This window comes from Phlebotomus papatasi, chromosome 3 (assembly GCF_024763615.1).
Source record: "Phlebotomus papatasi isolate M1 chromosome 3, Ppap_2.1, whole genome shotgun sequence".
Lineage (NCBI taxonomy): Eukaryota > Metazoa > Arthropoda > Insecta > Diptera > Psychodidae > Phlebotomus > Phlebotomus papatasi.
In genome coordinates, this window is record NC_077224.1 from 39,874,544 (window position 1) to 39,897,653 (window position 23,110).

Genomic DNA, 23,110 nt, shown 5'->3' on the forward strand with positions numbered 1-23,110 from the left:
ATTGTATTGGCAGTGATGCTTTTTCTTCTTGGGTGATATTGTAGAATATTTCATTAAGTGCTCATGCATGACCATGTCACATATAAGATTAATATTAAGATTAATACTTTCTGACCTGCGAGAATGCCAAAAAAAGATATCAAGTGTTCTATCATGCCTCTCTCTCGCGCTTCGCTCGAAAACTGTCGGAATCACAATTGGCACGCATGGAAAATTGCTCGAGTTGCCTGTAATACGATTCAGAAAGCAATTAATACGAACAGTAATATATTACTCATCGTATTACTCCACTAGAGTGTACTCTTTTTAACACACGTGATATTCCATTTGAATTTTGAATACTATGCACCTGTCTCTCCGGCTTTTCTTAATATTAATATTAATCTTATATGTTACACCGCGGTCACAATTAAAAGAAAATCAATTTGAGTTGGGCCAGGGGGTGAATAAGTTTGCCACTCACGGTACACTTTGAGTGCGATCAGTGCGATCTTGAAGACTGATCGCGCGATCAGTGCGATCTCGTTGACTAATCACGTGATCAGTGCGATCCCGTTGACTGATCGCGCGATCTGCCGATCTGCCACTCACGGTACACTCGCTGACCATACTTATTCACCCTCTGAGTTGGGCTTAAATTATATAAAAGGATTTTCTTTTCAACCATTTTTACTGAGAATTTATTTTGTTTAATAAATATGTACAAGCTTTGACCGCAGTTTTATGTTTCTGGCGTAAGTTTAAAAGCATTGTTTGTACTAAATATTCTAATCCCTTGAGATCTTAAAATAGACATTAAAATTGTTATTTCTTTTTAATGTCCTAAAATGAGAATTTTACATCATTCTCCCCATGTGAATTAAGTATAAACTGTAAATCACGAAAAGCACAAGAGCGGAATAACAAGTCTATGTAATACATCCTTTCAGTTTAAATTAACGATTATGATTTTTTTTTGCTATACGATACAAAAACAACCAGTGGAAATGTATGTACGTTAATTCCGTTGGTGGAGAGTTGGCGCAAAATTTAAATTACAAGTAAAATATTTGCTAAGAGTGTGTGTTGAAAGAGCTTGAAGTAATTTGTATGCCTCCACTAACGCGTATACACATTTTAATATTATAATAAAACACTACCGGATATATGCTTCGTCATTCCGCGCAAATGTATCCAGCCGGGCCTTTGCAATGAGGTTGGAAAAATATGTTGTTATTATTATCGCAGGGATGAGAGATGTACTCAGCAAAAAGTAGAATACACGCGCGTTCTTTTTTTTTCCAAACGTCCATCCATTGAGAACACAACATCCAATTGGAGTTAGTATTCTCGAAACAGTCCAGGGGGGACCGAGTTAGTGCATTGGCAAAAAAAAAGAAGAGTAAAATGTGATGGTAAAATGGGTATTTGTGTTATTTTTGCGCAACATGTGAGGCATGGAGCAGGGAGAAAAAGACACGGTTAATGCTTAAACAAATCCCAATCACGTGATGATTGTTCTACCAGACATAAATTATTCATTTTCACGATTCACCAGCAATAATAAGCATTTGATGGTCTAACACCGGCATGGGCCAGGATAAATATCTAAAGTGTCTGCAGGCATGCAAAAATGGCTGCACCATTAAATGCAACCACAAATAATGGGGATGTTTCTGAGTACCCGAGGGGGAAAATTTGTTCTTATGGTATTTTATGCTTTATACTTGTGGGCTAGCATAATAGGGGGCCCCACAAAATTGGCACCATCAAAATAGAGACATGGAAAAAGCACCACTGGACACGCAAGTCTGTGGCCACAAAATTCAAATCTTTGGGTGCACCTTGATGTTTCAATTCTTTTTGATACCTCCTTCAGCGACTAACACCTTAAAAGTCCCAAAAACAGCCCACAAAAAAAAAGAACACCACACTCTAAAATTCAAATTTAGTTCTCAATATCCTCCAGGTAATTCTTTCGCCTGGACGATATTTTACACTCACCCCTTTTTCCTTTATAAAAAACTAAACCCTGATATCTGAGCATATTTCCTTCTTACGTGACGCCATGTGCATCTGTTCTCAATCTTTTTCTACCTGATCACCCATTCTTTTCCGCCGAAATATTAATATAATGTCCAAAAAGCATTTTTTATGAAGTTTTAATGAGCATCCACAGTGGAAAAGGGGTTGTGCAATAGATTGGGAATAAGTGCAGTGAGCTGGCACTTTAATGAAGATTGGGAGACAGGTGCAGATCACCGTACGATCAATCAAGATCGTGTTTGAATGTCATTAATGTGCTCTTCATTTTCTAATTTTTGACTGCGCTTTTAGCAATTTATACACCAGCCCCTAATGTAACCCTTTCACATCAAATTTGAATTCACTAAACCGAAATTGATTAGAGGTTTTTGCCGTGTCTGGTGCACATCAAAATTTATTCATTTTGCAGAAATTGTTTAACGGCTGCGATAATGATCTCATTTGAAAGGCGCACACACGAGGTATTCTCAGTTTATTTTTGGCAAGTGTCATTATGTGTAGAGGCGTGGCCAATATTCTAAGTCCCTCCCATTTAAAAGTTGAATGAGACAACTTGTTTTTTTATAAATGAAAATGCCGTAGTATTTATCTTTTCTTGGCCTTTATGACGTAGTAAAAACCGAAAAGTATCAATTAACAAGGATTAATTGTTTTAAATTTGTGGGCATGGTTACTCCGGTAGTTAAATTTAATATATATATTTTTTTAAATTCCTGTTCCAGATTTTGAACACTTCTAAAATAACATGATTTCCGTATTTTTCAAGACGTAAATGTTCAATTTTTCTTATGCCCAGCGCACAATAACTTTTGTTTGTAAACATGTTTTCAAAATTTCCTTGAGAGTAAGCGAGATAACTAGATCTAGGTTTCATTCGCTCTCATAGAAAAATCAAAATCATGTTTACAAAACCAAAATTATTGTGCGCTGCGCATTACATTAAAAGAACGTATATTTTTATTGGTTGAACCTTTTAACCAAATGTTACATTTCATTTTAAAGTTAAATATTAGACATAGTGGGATTAATTCGATAATTGGAAAGATTCAGCAAGGAATTAAAATCAAAAATATCCAGGGGCCCATCAAGCCTAATAAAAAGTGAAGCTATTTTTCACTTTTCCTTGTAAAAATTTTGCAGCTATTGCACCGCGACTTAAACAAATTTGCTCGTAGTTCTTGTATTACTTCGGCGAGCATTATGAAATATGTATTTTTAAATAGCTCTTAGTGCACGATTTCGAAATATATCAGACTGATAAGTCAATTCTCTTTAGGAAAAAACTTGCCAATAGTCTTCAGTGCCTTTATGCAAAAACGTATGGAAAAATGAAATGTCGAGAGGCCTCTGAAAATATCTTTGTTTTGTTAGAGCTGTAACAAAAGTGGAAATTCTCATTCAATCAAAATCATCTGAGTTATTTGTATTCACAGAGGGGTACGTTTTAGAAATTATGTAGGCGGACATTTCGTGTAATAAGAAATTGACTTTGAATGATTCCTAATAACGGTCTTTTTCAAAATGAAAATTTAAAAAGACTTTAGAGAGCATTTTTTCGCAATCGATTTGAGCTCGTTTGGATTCATTGGAAAGGTCTTGGTATCTTTAACAAGTTTAAGCAAAATTCAATCGATTAGGAACCATTTATGAACCGGTAATTAATTTTTATCTAAATCCCAGTTGTTTTATATTTACGTACTATCGGTCAAATTTTAAGATAAACTATGGCTACAGTAGGGGAAACTGGGGTACCACCAAACACGGGGTAGCACCAAACACTGCGATTTTTTAATCAGATATTCAACTTCAGAGGACAAGACTTATAGAAATTTATAGGCATTATAGGGATGCTTGTTCATTGAAGAAATGGTCGATATAATCCAAGTAGTTTAGAACTAAAAATTAGCGTTTGCTGATACCCTGTGTTTGGTAGTGCCCCAGTTTCCCTTACAGTTCCTCAAATTTGTAAGAGAGTTGAATTCAAAATATAAAATTTGAGGCTATGTGAAGAAAGTTTTGCGTAGAGTCTGAATTAGAACTATTTTTCTCTGTTGTTTCCTCAATATTATCGTTATATTAACTTGCGCATCAGATTCCATTTATTTCACAATAAATTACATAGATAAATTCTCTAAAGTTATTTTTTTTAATTTAGGAAAAGTGCATTTCACATCAATTCCGTTACGTTTTTGAAAATATCGTTTAAATTTGAGAAAATCTACTGTATTCTACGCTTTCTTCGGATGACTCAAGCTTCGGATAACTCCTTTTTTTCTATGCTCTCAATGTATTAACCTCATGACTATTTTTTCAGGATATTTAAAACATTGGACTAGATAATAAAATATAATATAATTATAATTGGTCAAATTTATTCAAAACATATTGAAAAAATGAGTTGTTCGAAAATTGAGTACGATATACGATGGTACAGTAGAGCCTCGCTATAGTCCATATTTGGTTCCAGATTTGACACTTGGGTCGCACTGTCATTTTTTAAAATTATCAACGACTTTTAGTATTGAAATTGCTCGACGACTTCCACTTTGTTTGCGATTGTGGTACTTGTCCTCGCTCTCTTCATTATGGATCACAGTTATCATAATTACTCAATAAAGTTTGCCAAAAATATTAAAATAATTATGACAACATTGCATGTCGCGTACTAAAAAAAACATTACCTAACTTAAAATCAGTGTTTTGAAATCAACGGTCGATAAATTGTGGACTATAGAGCGATGGCCTATACAGTAGACTCTCTCTCAATCGGGAATATGGGGCAAAATGTCATCCGGTTTAGCGATAGAATTGAGCGTCAAAGCCTTTGTAAATTCCACAAAAAGCGCTCAGTTATAAAGAATCACGATAAAATAGGAAGAACTACAGCGAATTTGATAAAATTAGCTTCATAATTAAACGTGAAAATTGTCAACAAAATTTGTCGCCCGATTGAGAAAGAGCCGATTGAGCGAGAGCCTACTGTACATAGCGGGGTTCTACTGTAGCACGCTTTCCCCTATTGACTTTTCCTGAGATAGATTTTAGAATAAATTCTTTTGGATGATATAGTAAAGCCGCACATCGTCAAATGTGGGTAAATTGTGCAGACAGAAGACTTGTGTATATAAAGGTTTAATTGAAATTCTGACCCCGTACATGACTTTGGATGCAACTCTTTTCTCCACTTTGTCGAGAATTCCAACGAACCTCCATGTAGCAATGTTCGTTTTTCATTCGAAATCTACAAACTTTCTGCAAAGTCGATGATTAAAGATGAGGTAAAAAAATAATGTTGAGATAGTGGCAGAAATCTATAGGATAAATTATTGTTATTTATGGTGGCAAGACAAGCGGCTCTTATTGTATGAATGATTCTCAAAAGAAATGAAAAATGACTCGAGAGTTCCTTTTTTATTATTTGGCCAAAAGAAAAGAAATGATTCAATGTGCAGAAATTATTAGTCGCACTTTGGGACAAGAAACACCAACTGTTATTTAATTCAATATGTTAGGGGATTTTGCCTATTCAGGTGAATAATATTCTTATTCGGTGGTTTGATTATCTGCCATCTTCCTCGTATATATAATTCTTGGGTGAATCTGAGCTACAAGAAGAAGAAGAATCTGAAGAAAATCCAAAATGGTGCAGAGAATTTTGCAATAAAATCAAGATTCTGAGGGAGGAGGAGAATGTATGCCATAAAAAGTCAGGTCAGACCATGGTCAGACTTACTATCTGTACAGCTATGCAATGTGGTTTGCCTTTTTGTTTTGCACTCGCGGCTTCTTCTCTGGCAACTTTGGCTTCGGTAAAAAGCCTCGCAGCCAACAATGAAAATAAACAAACGAAGCCAATCCGTTGGTGCTTTTATTGTTGGATTTTTTCCCGAAGAAGTCTTTTGTATGGAACTTTTAAACCGGTTCTGCATCATTTTCAAGTTCGTTTCCATCCTCCCAAGAGCACAATTTTTGCTCTCTTGCGAATGTATAATGAGAAATAAATATTGCAACAATTGTTGACCATACCAGAATAATATTGTATGTTATATAAAATGCACCGCGGGGACAAAACAAAGATCTCTTTCCCTGAGATGGGAATTTGTACAAAGAATATAATTGTACGGATGGTGGATGCATGAAAGGCTAATTCGACAGGCAATATTCTCTGGAAATGTCTGATGGTCTCTCCTTCTGGCCATATGTGTCTTCAAAATGGTGTATATGTGCAAGAAGTGCCAAAGGAGACTTGAATACCTCAATGTCCAAGACCATTTCAAGATTCTCCTCTTTCAAAGACCTCGCGAAATGCATGAAAATGCTAATCTTTGGGGAAGCATCGAATACTTCCACCATGAGATTCCACAGATAATTCTTTCAATTGCAAAATACAAATTGACTGAATGTCTCTCTCTCTCTCTCAAGACTCTCTGGATGCGATGACCAAAAAAGGCCAGACACTTTGGATGAATATTAGATGATGGTATACAAAAAAAAACCTGCATGACTCTTATATGATTTGTTTGCACCGGCATTTGTGCCATTTCAAGTGAAAAATGACCGCCAGCCCTTTTTCCCAACATACGCCGGAAATTCTTACGCGCTCCTCGGCATCTGCCATGCAAAGGAAAAGACCATTTGCCCAGCAAACTAAACACATTTCCTGGCCAGACTGCACATAAATTGCAGTGTTTTGTCACAATGATAATGATGATGATGTTTAATTGCTTGCACGTATTCAACGCGGTTTTTAAATGGACACAGGCAAATTTACGCACAAGGCATCCCATTTGGACTAACAATTGTTCAGCAGGTGGGAAAGTCTTCTTGGTTATTCTTTCTAGACATGCGGTTATAGCCAAAGTTATAGCATTCTAATTAAAAGCCATACCAATCAATTTTATGGTATTTTGTAGCTTGAAAATTTTGTGTCTCTTAATCTCCTTGATTAATCGTAATTAAAGTTATAGAATAAAGGCATTGTTTATTGCTATATTGAGCATGTATTTATTTAAGTCTTTTACGCTTAATTAAAATAAAATTTTACCTATAGGACTCTTATGAAAAAAAGCTCTCATAATGTTTTTTGGATGATCATTTAAAAAAGCCAAAGTCTTGCTTAATTTTCCTGAAAATGTGATACACTGTCAATGCAATTTTTGTACATGATAAAGGATTGTGTAGAGGATATTTCGCGAAGGACTTCAACTTGTCAAAAGGAATGGCCATAAGTCTATAAACCGTTCAAAGAAATATACACTTATGGCCATACCAAATTATCTGAGAAATTTTTAGTCCTTTAGTCTTCTAATTAGTTCGGAAAAATAGTCTGACAGAGATGGAAATACATTTTCTTATTCTTTTCTTGCTTCGCGGAAAGGGATGCAAAGTTTCCCCCAAAATAGACGATGGAAAATTTAATATGCTGTCAAATTTGTTCAAATTGACCTTTATCCTTTTTCCTGACTTGAATTCTGAGGAGCAATTTATTTTCTTGGATAGTTAATCTGGAGTTTCTAATGCATAAGTATTAATGCAAGGAATTTAAAATCAGTGACCGTTAAAACGTTTGTTTAGTAGGGGCTCCCGTTCCCGTGCCCCTATATTAGATATAAATACAAAAAAAGCATCTATCCCCAGTATTTATTTTACATTGATTGAATAGGGTAATGGTTCGAACATTTTTAATCATCGTTTGCATTATTTAAATATTTTCTTTGAAATATGCATTTTTATAAAATAATTTAATAAGAATATGTAATATTTATATTTAATTTATATTGAGATAGGGCTACGTTGAGAACGTTATTTTTTCGCATTTCTAAGGGAAGCTGGGCTTCAACGTAATGTCATATAGATGGAGGAAACAATTAAGGATAAAAATTTAATTGTGGCTAGGTCCAATTTCATTCAGAAAATAGCATTTGAAAATCAAAAAATCGATACTTAACCGATTCATTACCGATAAAGACCGATGCAGCCGGGTTCGAAATTGCAATACTTTTCCAAAAAATCCAAATTTAACAAAATAGGTTGAAAAATGAGCCTTCCAAAGTGGTTGACCTTTAACCTTCAATAATTCAAAATGACGAATTTTCCGGTCATAGGTATGTTTGGGCGAAATATTCGCCTGGACTAGCTCTAAAACATATCCAAATATACGAAAGAATATTGTTTTCTTTGTAGCTCCAGTTCAATGCAGGCCCAACATCCCCTACTCCTATTTATACTCCTTTTAACAATACTCTATAAGATTTCTATAAACCCGAATGCGTTCATAATTAGCCACAATCCATTCCATTACCCTAATAATATTCATAAAGTTTATTTCAGCAAAAAATTAAGGCAATTGCCAATTTGTCAGTAGAAAAAGATTTTTTATAATGACTGATCCTTGTGGACTTGGCAAGGACTAACTTAGCATCCTTGTGGAAAAATCCCTCAAATATCTTTATTACAAAAATTCTGCAAATGCAATTTAAACCTCGATTTTAATGATTGCAGGTTTGGCAGGATTTTGGCAAAATTGGTCGTAAAAATGAAATTTAGTCAGTATGTAAATACAACGGAAATCGTAAATTGTAAATGGCCAAAACTGGTGAAATATTATTAGCAAGGAGAAAATTAAGAAGTTATGTGAACCATCCTGGGCCTTTTCGGTTTCATTAAGAGGGATTTATGATCACTTTTTACTTTTTTAATGACTAAAATTGATTTTTTACTGACCAATATGGTAATTTACTAAAAAAATATATTTTTCCTGCATCTAATTATCGGTGTGTGGTGATTTTATCCATTACGAGTTAATTAGGTAATTGAGAATGAATACATTAAGTAAATATAGGATTGTGGCATTACTTAAGTCTCTTTGCAAAAACATTCAATTTTGATCACAAAATGATTTCAAAATTTTTAATTAAAGAAATTAAGATTTTAATTCTGGCACAGCATATCAAATGTTCTTAATTTTGTGGTTGTTAAAAATCATCATGTGACAAAAATTGAAAAATTTAAGTATAGACAAGTCATAAGTAAAGTCAGAATCTTACATAATCTTGTGATTCTTATTGAAAAAAGAACAAAGCTTTTTTATAGGAATTCATTAGCTTGCATGACATCTTTAAAGGGCCAACAAGTAAAGGACAAAATATCCTTAACGTACAAAAAATACTCAAGGGATAATTTTATTCGTAAAACCGTCAGGTTTTTCGAATGAATTACAATGGATTTTATGGGATTATTCCTTTGTAAATTCGAACTTATTATCTTTAACTGTTTTTTGCCCTGTAATCTGTGAAACACAGAAAAGCAACAAAAAACGAGAAGTTGAGTTTTTAAAGTCCTGAAAATAGAAAATGTTTCTCAAAATACCAATTAATATTTTCATTTTTACTGAAAATTCTGTGAATTTTTGTTTAAAAATCGAATCTACTTATTCAAAAGCTCCGTTAAAGTTGAGTAGACCATCCCACACTTTCAGACTTTAATTTCCATTTCGTTTGTATCACAAGCCAAACTTGAAAAAAAAACAGCTACGCATTTTGGGTCCAATACGCACATGTTCTTCCTGCCCCATCTTCACAACAGAAAGACACATTGTAAAATTCGCAAATAGAGACGCTCTTGTGGCCAGAAAAGCCTTGAAAGTGAACCTTCATCAACTCAGTTTTTGGCATTTATATACATAACACCGGGTGGATGTGAAAAAAAATTAAATTTTTTATCAAGCGGCAATCATACGAGTTTTGTATGTTCAAAATCAAGCTTATAGAGGTTTCTCATCATTAGCAGTTATTTTGGCAGTGTTGGCGAATAACTCTTTTGCCAGTTCATTAACCCATGCCCAATCAATAAAAGATCACACTCTCAGATTTTTTTTTCTTCGTCAATTCATTAGATAGATTGAAACACGAATAGATCACCATTTGCCAAAAGATCGCAATGGGAAGAGATGTGGGAAAAAAGAGCATTTTATTGAGTGAGTTCTTATTAGCATAATTGATTGGGGTGCTGAAAAAGGAAATATCTACTCCAATTCTATGGATTAAATTACCGGCTATTGGGTAAAGTTTTTGGCAATTAGTATAATTTGGTAAAAAAAAAAACAAGTGAGGAGCAAAAAACACATTGTAAAGAATCGCAGCTGAAATTGATTTTAAACAGTAATTGCTCCAGCACACCTTTTTGATCAGGAAAATTTCATGAAGTCAAGATTCGAATCTGTTCCTTTCTCACATATTTTGCGTATGATTATCTCATTCTTTCGCATACCAAATTCGATTGAGCTAAATTGGATTTCTTGTGATATTTAGAAGAAGAGTGCAAGAGAGTGAGATAGACATATGCAAAGCATTTGTGAAAGAAAGGGATTTAAATTTCGACTTCATGTAATTTTCCAAAGCCATAAAAACCTAAATCTTGCTAAAAAAAAGAAAAATTTTAAAATTCTAAATTGACATAACAATTTTTGACAGATCAAATTTCAATTTTTGCTAATCGATATTTAATTTTATACTGCTCATTTGTATAATCCTGAATAATTATGTAAAGCCAGAGTAAGTAGGGGAAAGTCGTCTGCCTTCAAACGAAAAATGGAGTTCCAAATTTAAGATTTTTTTCTGAAGAATCCACAAAATGGATTTTATTTTCTACTACACCAAAAAATTCTCTTGTTCATTCGGCGTATATGATTACCTCATTTAGCACTCGCAAGTCCTCAGTTTTTCCTTCTGAGGAAATTAAAAAAGTGATGTCGATTTGTATGAAGGCAGCTGGCATAGTCTGCCTTCAAACGCGAGGCAGCTGCCTTTAAATGTTTTTTTTTCACTGAGAATATTGAATCAATAAAACTAAATGGGCTATAAATGATTAGGTTGAAGCCTAACGCACTCACTAAAATCATCACTGCAGTCAAAAGACATTAAACAATAACTTTTCTTCACATTTTTCTGAAGCACTGTTTTGCACATGAAAATTTGGAAGAAAAAGCCATTGAAGTTGAAAATTGTCAACTTGAAACATCCCGGCCGGAGCAAGATAGCAGGTTATAAGTATTTGTATGACGTTCGTCAGAGAAAAGTAGGAGTTCGATTTCACATGTTTTGATGTATGGAAAGATAGGATTTAAAGGCACACGACATTAGCATTTAAAGGCTGCTGCAGGGTAATATTTGCAAATTTTTGCCACCCACAAAAATTGTGTCATCTGAACCAAAATGTATTAACAGAAATATTAAGCCTGATTAACCTTCTATGTCTCACAATGGAAGATTTATTTGTAAAATGATTTTTACTATGAAAAATCACATGATTTGTGGAACATCAAAATTACAGTTTAGAGCTCATTTTCATTTTTTTTGATCTAGCATCTAGGAAATAGGAGCTAGGCTCTCCATTTTTTCATGATTTGTGAGGATGATGGATAGCTACCTAATAGTTAATAGAATATAATTTATGCTTTTGAGAACAACGAAAAAATCGCAACATTTGAAGGCTGCTGCATTTAAAGGCAGACGACTTTCCCCTAACTGAGTAGGGGAAGGCTTTTAGGCTTCGCACACACTATAGCTTTGAATACTTCATATGTCCTATATTCCTTTAATTAATCTGACCTTGTGACAATTTATTTGAATAACCAGTCCTAAGTCAAATATTTCCTGATAAATTAGATCACATTCATTAAAGAAACATTGGAATAATATGAAGTGTTCGAAGGCAAAGTATTTGCAAAGCCAGAAGGCCTTCCCCTATAGTTTGAACTAAATCAAGATCATATTCAAGAAATTAGTTTTACTAAAGTCTGTAGATATGTGTATTTATAATTTTATGAAAGAAATAGTATAGAAAAATCTTATTCACATAACTAGATTCATTTTGAACATTTTAAGTCTCTTACTGTACACCAAATTTCAATTTTCAGTAGACAATTTTAACTTTCTATTGACGAAAATAACCAATTTATTTGAAAATTTTGATTCATCGAATTCAATTTTTTATATTCTCCAAATTCATTATCTATAATGAATAATCAAAATTCATTATCTTTTTTATTTTAAATGTTTTGCAAACGTCTATTCCAAACCTTGAAACTCAAAATTTAATTGAACTAATTTGAATTTGTTGTGACATTTAATAGAAGAATAAGAGTGCGAAAGATTAGGCTAGACCCGTACAAAACGTTTGAGAAAGAAAGAGATGCGAATTTCGATTTCATGAAATTTTCCTGATCTAAAAGGTGTGCCGGAGGCATTATGTCTCATTATGTCTCTCTAAGATCAACCAAATTTCACGAAGTCTAAATTTTCATCTTGTTCTTACTTAAACTTATTGTACAAGCATGTAAAATTTTCACGCAGATTTTTTATTTTTTAAACTAAATTGATTTTTTTTTGTGAGCATAACCAAAAATTCAATTTAGATTTGACTGCGAAGAATGGGCTGGAAATTTTGATTTCATGAAATTTTCCTAATCTAAAAAATATGTAGAAGGCATTATTATTTCAATTAAATACCAAATAAAAATCTATAGGGGAGAGCGCGCTACCTTCGGACGACTCAAGCTTCGGACAATTCAATTTTTTTTCTATGTTCCTTATGGATTTCACCCATAGCTCTGTTCTGAAAATTTGAGGCATTTGACTAGCTATTAAAATATAATATTATTATGGGCCAAATTCATTTATAACACATCGAAAAAAAAAAAGATTTAAGCGAAGCATAAATCGTCTGAAGGTAGCGCGCTTTCCCCTAGAACTCATAATGCTTTATTTGCATTAAATCAGTTTGCTTTAACCAGTATTCTCTATTTTTGATTTGTTAAAATTTAAACACACATAGGATAAGTGTGCCAAATTTCGGCCAGCTTGCAATTCCGGGCACCTTTTTTGTTCCTTGAATTTCCATGATTTTTTAGTTTTTACATACTTTATACAATGCAAAAGAATATTAAAAAATGTAGCTTTGACAAACGAGATGACATGAAAAAGACATTATGGAAGAATTCCCGAAGGGCAAGGAACTATGAGAATGAAGCTGGCCGAAATAGGGCACCAAGGCTATGTCTACATTTTTATTCATTTAAAAATGTATTAAGAACGATTTTAAAGTAAATAAAGACGATCAACTGTCTAAAAGGTTCTAAGCAACACTCCTAAAGTAGAAGGAATGAAAAAAATCTATTTCTACTAAAGATATTACATTTCAAACTTGAGGCTTTGGCGCTTGCATGCAACTATGCCGAAATTTGGCACACTTACCCTATACCATGTTTCTTTGTTACAATTATGTTTATCTTTCCTTTTGAAGAAATAAGAAAAGAATGCCGATATTCTATTCTTAGGGGATTTAATTGAGATTGCTTCTCATTTGTCTCTCAAAAAGTCCGTAAAGCTTATACACAAAGCCAAATTGATTAAATCTTCAATTTAGCATTAATCCATCTTATTCATGATGAATATAATTAATCAGTGGAATGAATTTGCAAAAATTCTCTTCAGTGACATATTAGTTTAGGCTTTGAATGCATATCAAGCACAGCTCAAAAGCTTCTAAGCCAGTTAAATTAATGACTAAAATGTTTATTGTGTGTTGTGTGTATTGTCTAAAATAATCTTTCAGATTTGAGATATTGACTACGGAAATGTCTAAAAGGAATATTCTTTCCAATTAAATATTCAAAACAATTTTCTATGCTATCACTTCGTGCAAAAAGGCGATTTTTAAAAGATTTTTTACAGGAAGTGGAAGTAGGAAAAACAGCTGCATTTTCCTCAAAATTCCCCTTGAATTTGCTCAATTGTTAACATGAAAATTGATAGTATTTTTTTTTTTTTGAAGAACACACGCAGCATATTTTATGTTTCTATCCTGACTTTATCTCCAAGTGCAATCAACTTGATTGAATAATATTGAATGCAACAGACAGATTTGTATTAAATCAATTGATTTTCAAGTTCATGTTCATTCTCGGTGGTAAGCAATTTAAAAAAACGGCGCGTGGATTGGAATTGAAAAGAAAAATTTCCATTTACCGGATAAATCTTGTCAAACATTAAAAAAAAAAGATTATTATCATCAATATATTTGTTCAACATGCTAGATATTTTGCTCATATAAAATTTGTGTCACGTGAATTGTATGAAAAACTGAAAAAAAAATTTAATGGTACAGTCCTAACCATTTTGACGGTTCTATGTTTAACAATATGCGATAAATCATAAATGTATGTAATTTCTTAATTTACCGGCAAACACACATTTCAAAAACATTTCCTTAATGCGGATTTCCTGGGCTGAGAGAAGAGGAGGGCAACAAAAACGTGGTGGTTCAGTTATTTTCAAGGATTTTCCACGCACTGTTATTTAATTGAATCATCATGTCTTTAGCCCAGGATTGTATTTAAATAGTAATCAGCTGATTGTTGTTAAGAAATATCGTCCAATTAACATTTCATTCAATGGTGCACGCAATTAAAATGAGCACCTTTTTTATTTCATTCCTACCTCGTATCACTTCTCTTTGGACTGATTTATAGCTTTCTGTCTCTCTCCCTCTTTTGGTTTTTTTTCTTATATATATATATAACACCTGAATTAATGCGTTTGACCTTCAGGTACAACAAAGTACCCGAATTGAAGCTAAAATTTTTGCTAACCTTGAATGTTCCTCTTGGGTCTTTCTACCTCTTTGTTTTTCACCTCATCGTCTTATGTTTCACCAGTTTTATTCTTCCAACTGGATCTCTATTGTACTAAAAAAAAGAATTGTCTTTTTTCTCTCTCCCAAATGATTGACGCACAACAATTTTTGCAAAAAAAAAAAGAAAAGAATTAAATCAATAGCGAATATCGATATACTTTTGTGTCTCACATTTGCAGATTAACATAGAATCACATCAATTTCATCCACATTCTTCTTTTGCCATCTTTGGCGCAAGGAGTGATTATTAATTTGAAGAAATAAATTCAACTATCTTCTTGGGAGATCTTCAGAATCACCAACCAAGCCTATCCTGTACTGGGATCTCATTCAACTCATTCGACACATATTAATTGTGTCGTGTGGAGAATTCTCAACTCTTATTCACAAAGCGATAATACCAAGAGGTTTACCATTGGACAAAAAAAAATAATTCTTTAAAAATCATCTTGCAAACTCATGTATTTATGCAATTGTTGCATTGCACTATGCTTTTAAATCTTCAACATAACTCAATTTGAATTTCATTTCATGCTTAAAGAACATATAAGCGCCTAAGTTAATTTGTGTTATTACATAAAAATAATGACAAAGGCATAATGATGCTCTTAGAAAGAAAAATGAAAAGGGAATTCTTTCTCCTGAACATTTTTTAGTACATTGCTATTCTCGCACTGAGAGAAATCCGAAAAAGTTAAAATAACATTCCGGAAATGTTAATTTTACCCCGCATTATTGATCCAAAATCGGTGTAAATATTACCCTTTTTTAGGTGTATTGGGGGTTAAAGTTACCCCTTTTCATGTTAATTTTACCCTTAAAAAAGTGTAAAATTAACATTAAAAAATGTTGATGTATTTTTACACCTAAAAAGTGTTAAAGTTATGAGGAAAAAAAGTTAATCGCACCCTCTTTTTTTTCTCAGTGCATGTGCTTTTGCGTTATCGATCTTGCTTTGTGTTGATTTCTGTTGCGACTGTTTGATTAGTTTTAGAACAGAGGTAGGATTGGGGAAAACAGGGAAAACAGTCATGACAAGAACCAACTTAGAGAAAAATCGATAACGCAGATCCACATGAGAGCAGTCGTACTAAAAAAATGTTCACGAGAATTTAAAAAGCTTTTTTTCTTGAAATAGCACCATAAAGCAATTATTTTTAGAACATAATAATAGTAATTAATAATGCCGGCACAATGTTCTATATAGGAACTAGGCCATCCCGTAAGGGGATTTCTAGACATGCATTATTATTTTTTATACGGGATGAGGTTGTCAGTCCCATGCCCATGAACTCAAGTGCAGTGAAGCTCACTGGATGCGATTTGAATACCTTTAACTCTAGAAAAATTCCTGGTGACCCAAAGAACCTGAGACATCTGAATCATAGAACGAGTGCTCTACCACTTAACCCATTGAGTGCCATTATTTTAGAACATGTATGTACTAAAATAAACTATAACGGAATTAAAAAATTTCTTGTTTATATGATTAATATTTCAGTATTTGCTTCTGTTTAAAGACTTTAAAATTAGGAAAATTCTTGAAATGGAAATTTTGTAACTTGTTCGTCCTCATGTCTAAAATGAACTTGTCTTGATATTATTACGTGACCTATCACGTGATTTAAATGATCAATAAAGACATGAAAAATGTTTTAATTATGAATTTTGATTTCACGAAATTTTTCCAAACCAAAGTTTAGGAAGAGGTGTAAAAATCAAATTTTAATAAGCAAATTATTAAAACAAAAATTTAAATACATAATTCATAAAAATACTAAAGTAAAATAATAAATTAGAACTCTTCAATTATTTTACTAATTGAAATTCTCATTTATGTTTATATTTAAAATAAGGTTAATTTCTGTAAAGAATTATTTATAATCCACCAGCGTATGTTTTACTTCAAGAAAATTCATAAAATCAAAATTCACTAACCCCTTTCGAAATTGAATTGAACTAAATTTTATTTTTTGTGACGTTCAAAAGAAGAAAAAGAGTTAAAAATATGATATGAACCATATGAACACAAACCGTTGGAGAAAGAAAGATATCTGAATTTAGACTTTATGAAATTTCCCTGATCTGAAAGATGTATCGGATTTATTGGAATCAAAATAGATTCCAGGATATTGTATAATATTCTTGTATTTAATAGTTCAAAAGCAAGACTAATTAGGAAAAACAAGGCTTTGACAAGAGTTTCAAAAACTGAAGTGGGATTATTTTAAAATATTTTAAATTTTAGTGTTCCTTTTTTAAATTAGATGGAAAACAAATAAATAGTAATGTCTCCAGTCCATATTTTAGTTCAGGAAAATTTCATGACATCAAAATTCGCCATCCCTTTTATTTTGAAACATTTTGCATACGTCTATTCCAAATTTTGGTAATCAAAATTCGATTGATGTAAATTGAATTTGTTGTGATGTCCAAAGGAAGAAGAAGAGTGCAAAAGAGTGGAATAGGCGTACACAAATTGCACATCGTTTGAGAAAGAGATATGAATTTTGCTTTCATGAAATTTTCCTAATCCTAATTCTTAGCAGTACTAAATCTAATAATAATTTGTACTGCTCATTCGTACAATATCTTTAAATAATTATTTTAGGTTTTTCTTTCCATTCTCAATGCTCATTAATTTACCACGTACAAATTAATTATTATTAAGATTGGTAGCTTTATAAGGAGCATTTAATTATCCAATCTTCCTCTAAAAAAATATTATTTACAATCTCAACAAAAACATTCAGATCAAACAAAATCATATCAAACTTATTTTTGGAATCTGACTAAAGTGGTTCTGATCACTATCAAACAAACTGCTATTGCTTAAAAGCTTCGCTGAGGATCTGAAAAAAAAACAATCCATCGACATTTAACGAAAAATTTATATCAATTTTCTGGTTTCATTTTGAGATTAACTCATCGGATTACAGAGAAAAAGAATTCTTTACTTTGTTCTCCAACTTTCTGTTTCTTGGAGAGCTTTATTGCTCCAATCCACTTCAAGATCTGACTCAGAGACTGTGTTTTTTTTTGTTCCTCTCTGGAACAACTTGCAAAAACGGGAACAAAGTAAATGGATTTGGGGTACAAAAACTTAAAATTTCTTGGGAGTAAAAGAAGTCACATGGATGATTTTTTGTCTTTGACTTTATGGTCCCATGTACTTTTGTGATAAAAGCGTGTACGTTGAAATGGGCAACTTTTTTGGTGCAATTTCACAATATAATAAGCTTTTTGTTGTTTTGTGATTTTTTTTGCTGAATTTATGACTCACAAAAATTCTTATTGTTCTGAGGTTTTTTGAAATGGTTGGAAGTGGAATTGCAGGCAGAGATCAATTTTGGGGAAATTGAGAGTAACTAGTTATACCCAATTAAAAATAGTATTTATATTTGCTGAATCATTTGTAAATCGTAATAAATATTGACTTTTGTGGAATATAGAGACTTACAGTACCTACTTGAAATATTAGAACACCTGAAACTATTTTTTGGGACTCAAATGTGACTTAAAGTGAAGCGGATAGATTTTGTGTTTAATACTGTCTTGGAAAACTATAAGGAATTCTTTATAAATTATTTGAAAAAAACTTAACATAAAGCTAGTGTTAGAATTTTCATCTTAATCTTGAATTGGACAAGCAGAAAATAAATTTCTAAGATCCAAGAGGGAAAGAAAGTTATACAAACTTAGCATAAAATATTTACCATTTAGTGATTTAAAAGACTGTTTGGTCAGCTTTGAGAAATTTAACACTATTAAGATAAAATTTTGACAGACGCAGAGCTTGGCTTCTCCAAAATAATCTCCGTTCAAATATAAATGGACGTAAATGAGACTCTATTTGAACAAAATATCGTTTATGTTCGAAAATTTAAACTTAATTTCGAAATCTCAAATTAAACTTTTCCATAAGATTGGCAAGATTTTTAGAAAACAATTAAAGAAATTGTTAAAAAAAAATTATTTGTGTCGTTCAGAGCTGGAGTTTTAAATACTCGAAGAGCGGTGTCGACAGCGACAAAAAAAGATTCTTTTAATACTCGTTTCGTTCGCGCGGTGGTTAAATATGTATTTCCTGTTCAAATTTTGAATTGTGTCGAGTATCAGTATACACTTAACACTCCGGCTGAATGGGGGACAAAATAACATTTAAGTTTTACTGAGATTTAGGTTGACTGTTCCATTTAATACTCTCATAATCACTGAGTAATTCTTATATCACCTTCTTCAGTAATTCTGTCACCTGGGGATCTCAGTGGCGGAATAGGCAAGACCGTTGGCTCTTGGACAGATAGATCCCCGGCTTAACTCACAGTGTTGTAAGTTCAAGTCCTGCCCGGTGCAAAAATCTGAATGTCCAGAAAAAGACATTTTCACTGTGATATAACGTAATAAAAATGCACCGCCTCTGCCCAAAAACTCCGGGAACATGAAAGAATCCATACTGCGAGGAAAGTGCTCTTGAGCGATCTACGATCAGCAGATGCTTCCAATACGAGCACGTTGTAAAGATTAGAGTGAATACAAACAAAGTGTCTCGATATGATTAATAATAACCACCTTCTTAAGGTAATTACTTCACGAATTTTACCAACATTGTGCTAAAATTTAGCTTGAAAATATTGATTTTAACCTTTTATTCAAGACACAATTCAAGAATCTAATTCCAGCTGTAGAAGGGAAGATTCAGTGATTATGGGGAAAATTCTAATGGGCCAGCGATATTACAAGTGCCGTTGCTCGAAAACTATTCCGCACGAAGAAGTTTGTTATGCGGACAAATGGCTGTTGTTAAAACTTTCTTAAAAGCATTAAGACACATTCTTTGACAAACTTTTAACAAGATCGAGCTGGCCTTCAATATGACAAAAAAATTCGACAGTTTGTACGAAAAAACATCCTTTTGGCAAATTTTTCTTGTTAATTACTTTTTTTTTAAAGTAAAAATGGTTACTTTGGCCCTTGAAGCCGATTTTCGAATGTTTTTTCTCTCACTGAGAGAAATCCAAAAAAGTTAAAATAACATTCCGGAAATGTTTATTTTACCCTGCAGTATTGATCCGAAATTGGTATGAATATTATGCTTTTTAGATGTATTAGGGGTTAAAGTTACTCTTTGTCGTGTAAATTTTACCCTTAAAAAGGTGTAAAATTGACATTAAAAAATGATTATATATTTTTACACCAAAAAAGTGTTAAAGTTACAAGGGAAAAAAGTTAATCGCACCCCCATTTTTTTCTCAGTGCTTAGAAAACTTTGGCTGTGAAAACTTGGAATTTTGTATTTCTTAATTTATTTTACAAGCTTTCAGTTGGATTTTAAATATTACTAATTCATCAAATCGAAAAAGAAAGATAAAATCAAACAAAATTAAATAATACATTTTTACACAATATCTCCAACGCAAGGGAGAGAATGAACTTTCCTAAATATTTACTCCTAATATGAGAAACACTCGATTTGATTAATAATAAAAGTTTAAGGAAAGGAAAAGAAAGTAAATTCAATATAAATCAATTCCATTTTAGGACAATATTTAATAAAGATTTTATTTTTAATAATTTAAAAAAAATTTAAGTTTCTTCTTCAAATTCTTCGAAAACAGTCGTTCAAATATTTTTGGCAGGTACTGTAAATAGATTATTGTGGAAATGATTGAAATGAAACCAATGCAGATTTTTTGTCTCGATCTTTGCCCTCTTCAGTGTTCTTTTTTTTTATTGGCTTTGTCCTACATTTTCTCCCCTCCCCTTCTGGACAAATACCGAGATTTTTCGGTGCAAAACCTGCTTTCTTTATCACATTGCGCAATTAGATCCCAAACTGAGATGATCATTGGAAGTGAGTGTTTTTGGTAAAATTCATCTGGACAATTTAGTGAGCAAAAGACAGTGGGTTCTTTTTTAGGGGAAGAATACCATTTAGAAGAACGTCGTAAGTAACTTCTATTTTTTTTATTGCCCCCCATTCCAGTTCGAGATATATTTGCCGAGGGGAATCGTCTCTCACCGAGTCCACCTGCTCCCGAATCCTCCACAAATCGCACACCAGCCCAGAGCAGTGAAAAAGCACCCGATCGACCCTTTCCCCCCGCCAGGCGCTTCATTTCATCCATATTGGGTGGTGACATTCCCTACGGCAGTCGGAGTCATATTCTGACTCAGGCCGAAAGGAAAGAATACCCCAAACCTGGGCTTCAACCGCCTCGGAAAGATCCCAAGAAGGAGACCAAAGGTGTGGTACTGGTGGAAGAAAAGCCCATTGTGCCCGAGGAGAAGCTCATTAATTTATCAACCACGGCCTCCAGCAAGGTGATCAGCAGTGATAGCAAACCCAGTCCAGCGCAGCCCCCAGAGGCAGCGGTGCGATGTTCTGTGATACAGCGCACACCATCCACTAAGCCACAGTCCACTCTCGTACCCGCCAGACCCAATCCCAAGTGTCCGCCTGGGCCACAGCGAAAGGAGGACGATCCCACGGACGTCAAAGTGCCCCTATCTATGCTGGCGGCGCATCTTGAACCAGAACAGGAGCATCCCATCGACTACCACATTCCCAAACAGCGCACAGACGAATTTGACGAGCGCGAGGCAGAGAAAAAATCCCGTGAGGCCAGACGTAGCAGCGCCATTGTGGTGAGTAGATGTACTCTTATTAGATCTCTTCCCCTTTTTTGAAATCAATCGATTGAAGGCAATATGGCCAGGAATCCTGGCCCACGATTTCAATTTGAAATTACTTTGGAGCAATTTGTTTGTATGTTTTCAAAATTGTCTATAAGAGTGAGCGAGATGACTAGATCTATGTTTCATTCACTCTCATTGAAATGTCAAAAACCTGTTTACAGAACAAAAGTGATTGTGCGTTGGGCATTATGCGTTGCTTTTGACTAATTGTTTTTTTTTTTTTTCAAAATATTTTCTTATTGTTTAATTTTTCTTCGAATTAAATAAAGTATTATTGAAATTTTTAATTTAATTCAAAAAATCATGTATTTTATTTATATTTTCGAATTGATAAAAATTATGTTATGATCGATATGACTGAATCGTCCTGTAAGGATCAATATTATTGTGCGCTGGGCATAATTTTCAAAAAATTATTTTGCGATGACGATTCAAGCTTCATGGTCGATTCATTCTTGAAATTTGATTCTTATACGGGTTGCAGACTTAAGGCTTAGTCATATGGATTAACTGCTTCCAATTTCTTATCTATCAATATTTTTTGAAAAAAAAAAAACAAAACGTTAAATCGAATTATCAAATGCAAATCATCGATTCGGAAAAAATCAATAAAATTGGTTGTTATTTACGGTTATGTGACCTTCAGTAACTGGGCTAAACCTTAAGTCTGAACAGCAATTTACTCTCTAAAAAGGATGTTTAATTTTAAAATTATAAACAGCCTTAAGTGCTTAATCTAAAAATCTAAATGTAATAAACTTTACAATAACTTAGGGTAGGTGTGCCAAATTCCGGCCGGCTTGCAATTTCGGCCACATTTTTTGCTCCTCGAATTTCCATGAATTTTTAGTTTTTGCCTACTCTACAAATTATACAATGCAAAAAATAATAAGAAATGTCGCTTCGACGAACAAGATGATTTGAAAAAAAAAAAACATTGGAAGAATTCCGGAAGGGCAAGGAACTCTGAAAATGAAGGTGGCCACCAATGTTATGTCTACATTTTTATTCATTTTAAAATGTATTAAGAAAGAATTTAGAGAAAGTAAAGACGATGGACTGTCTACAAGATTCCAAGCAAAACACTAATTATTATAAAAATGTAACAAAAAATTCAATTTATATTAAAAATATTACATTTCAAACTTGAGACTTTGGCGCTTGCATGCAACTATGTCGAAATTTGGCACACTTACCCTAGATAAAATTTTGAAAAAAAACCTTTCAAATTACTGCTCGAACTCCACGGAGAGAGCAGTATATCATAGTCCCTCTATTTTTTCACTACCCCCCCCCAAATTCTTCCCTTCCACTCCCCGGAGACCATTTTTGTCAACAAATCATTGGGTTTCAGACACTTTCTCAGAAATGTTACGCTGTTTGTCCGTTTGTCCGTCCGGCTAGCGCCAGCTCTAGACACTAAATGGTTAGAGATAGCGACTAGGGACTTGGGACCTTCGGAAGTCGACCCAAGGATCGTTAACATACTCCTCAATTCCTCCCCTTCCCCTACATCACCTAGACGGACATTCGTCCATATACGAATATACTGTTGAATATTTTTAATAAAGATTTTTCAAGGTCAAAGTTTAAAAAGGCTCTAAAGAGCACATTTATCAAGCAAATGGGGTCATATTTTGGCTTGTTGGAAAGGTCTTGGAATCTTCGATAAAGCTGAACCGATACTAATCGG

At 33.3% G+C, this 23,110-nt stretch overlaps 1 protein-coding gene across 4 annotated transcripts in view; it reads left to right on the forward strand.

Annotated features, from left to right (window-relative positions):
- LOC129805586 (transcriptional regulator ovo) overlaps nt 1-23,110 on the forward strand; it is a 56,627-nt gene that overhangs the window by 17,109 nt on the left and 16,408 nt on the right. For 2 of the 4 annotated variants that reach the window (XM_055853616.1, XM_055853617.1), the window contains exons 1-2: nt 20,502-20,572; nt 20,705-21,366. In XM_055853616.1, coding sequence (XP_055709591.1) covers nt 20,560-20,572; nt 20,705-21,366 — 675 coding nt within the window. In that variant the 5' untranslated portion in view covers nt 20,502-20,559. Of the gene's footprint in view, nt 1-20,501; nt 20,573-20,704; nt 21,367-23,110 lie in introns of those variants that run through there. The other 2 variants (XM_055853614.1, XM_055853615.1) reach the window with 1 other exon arrangement.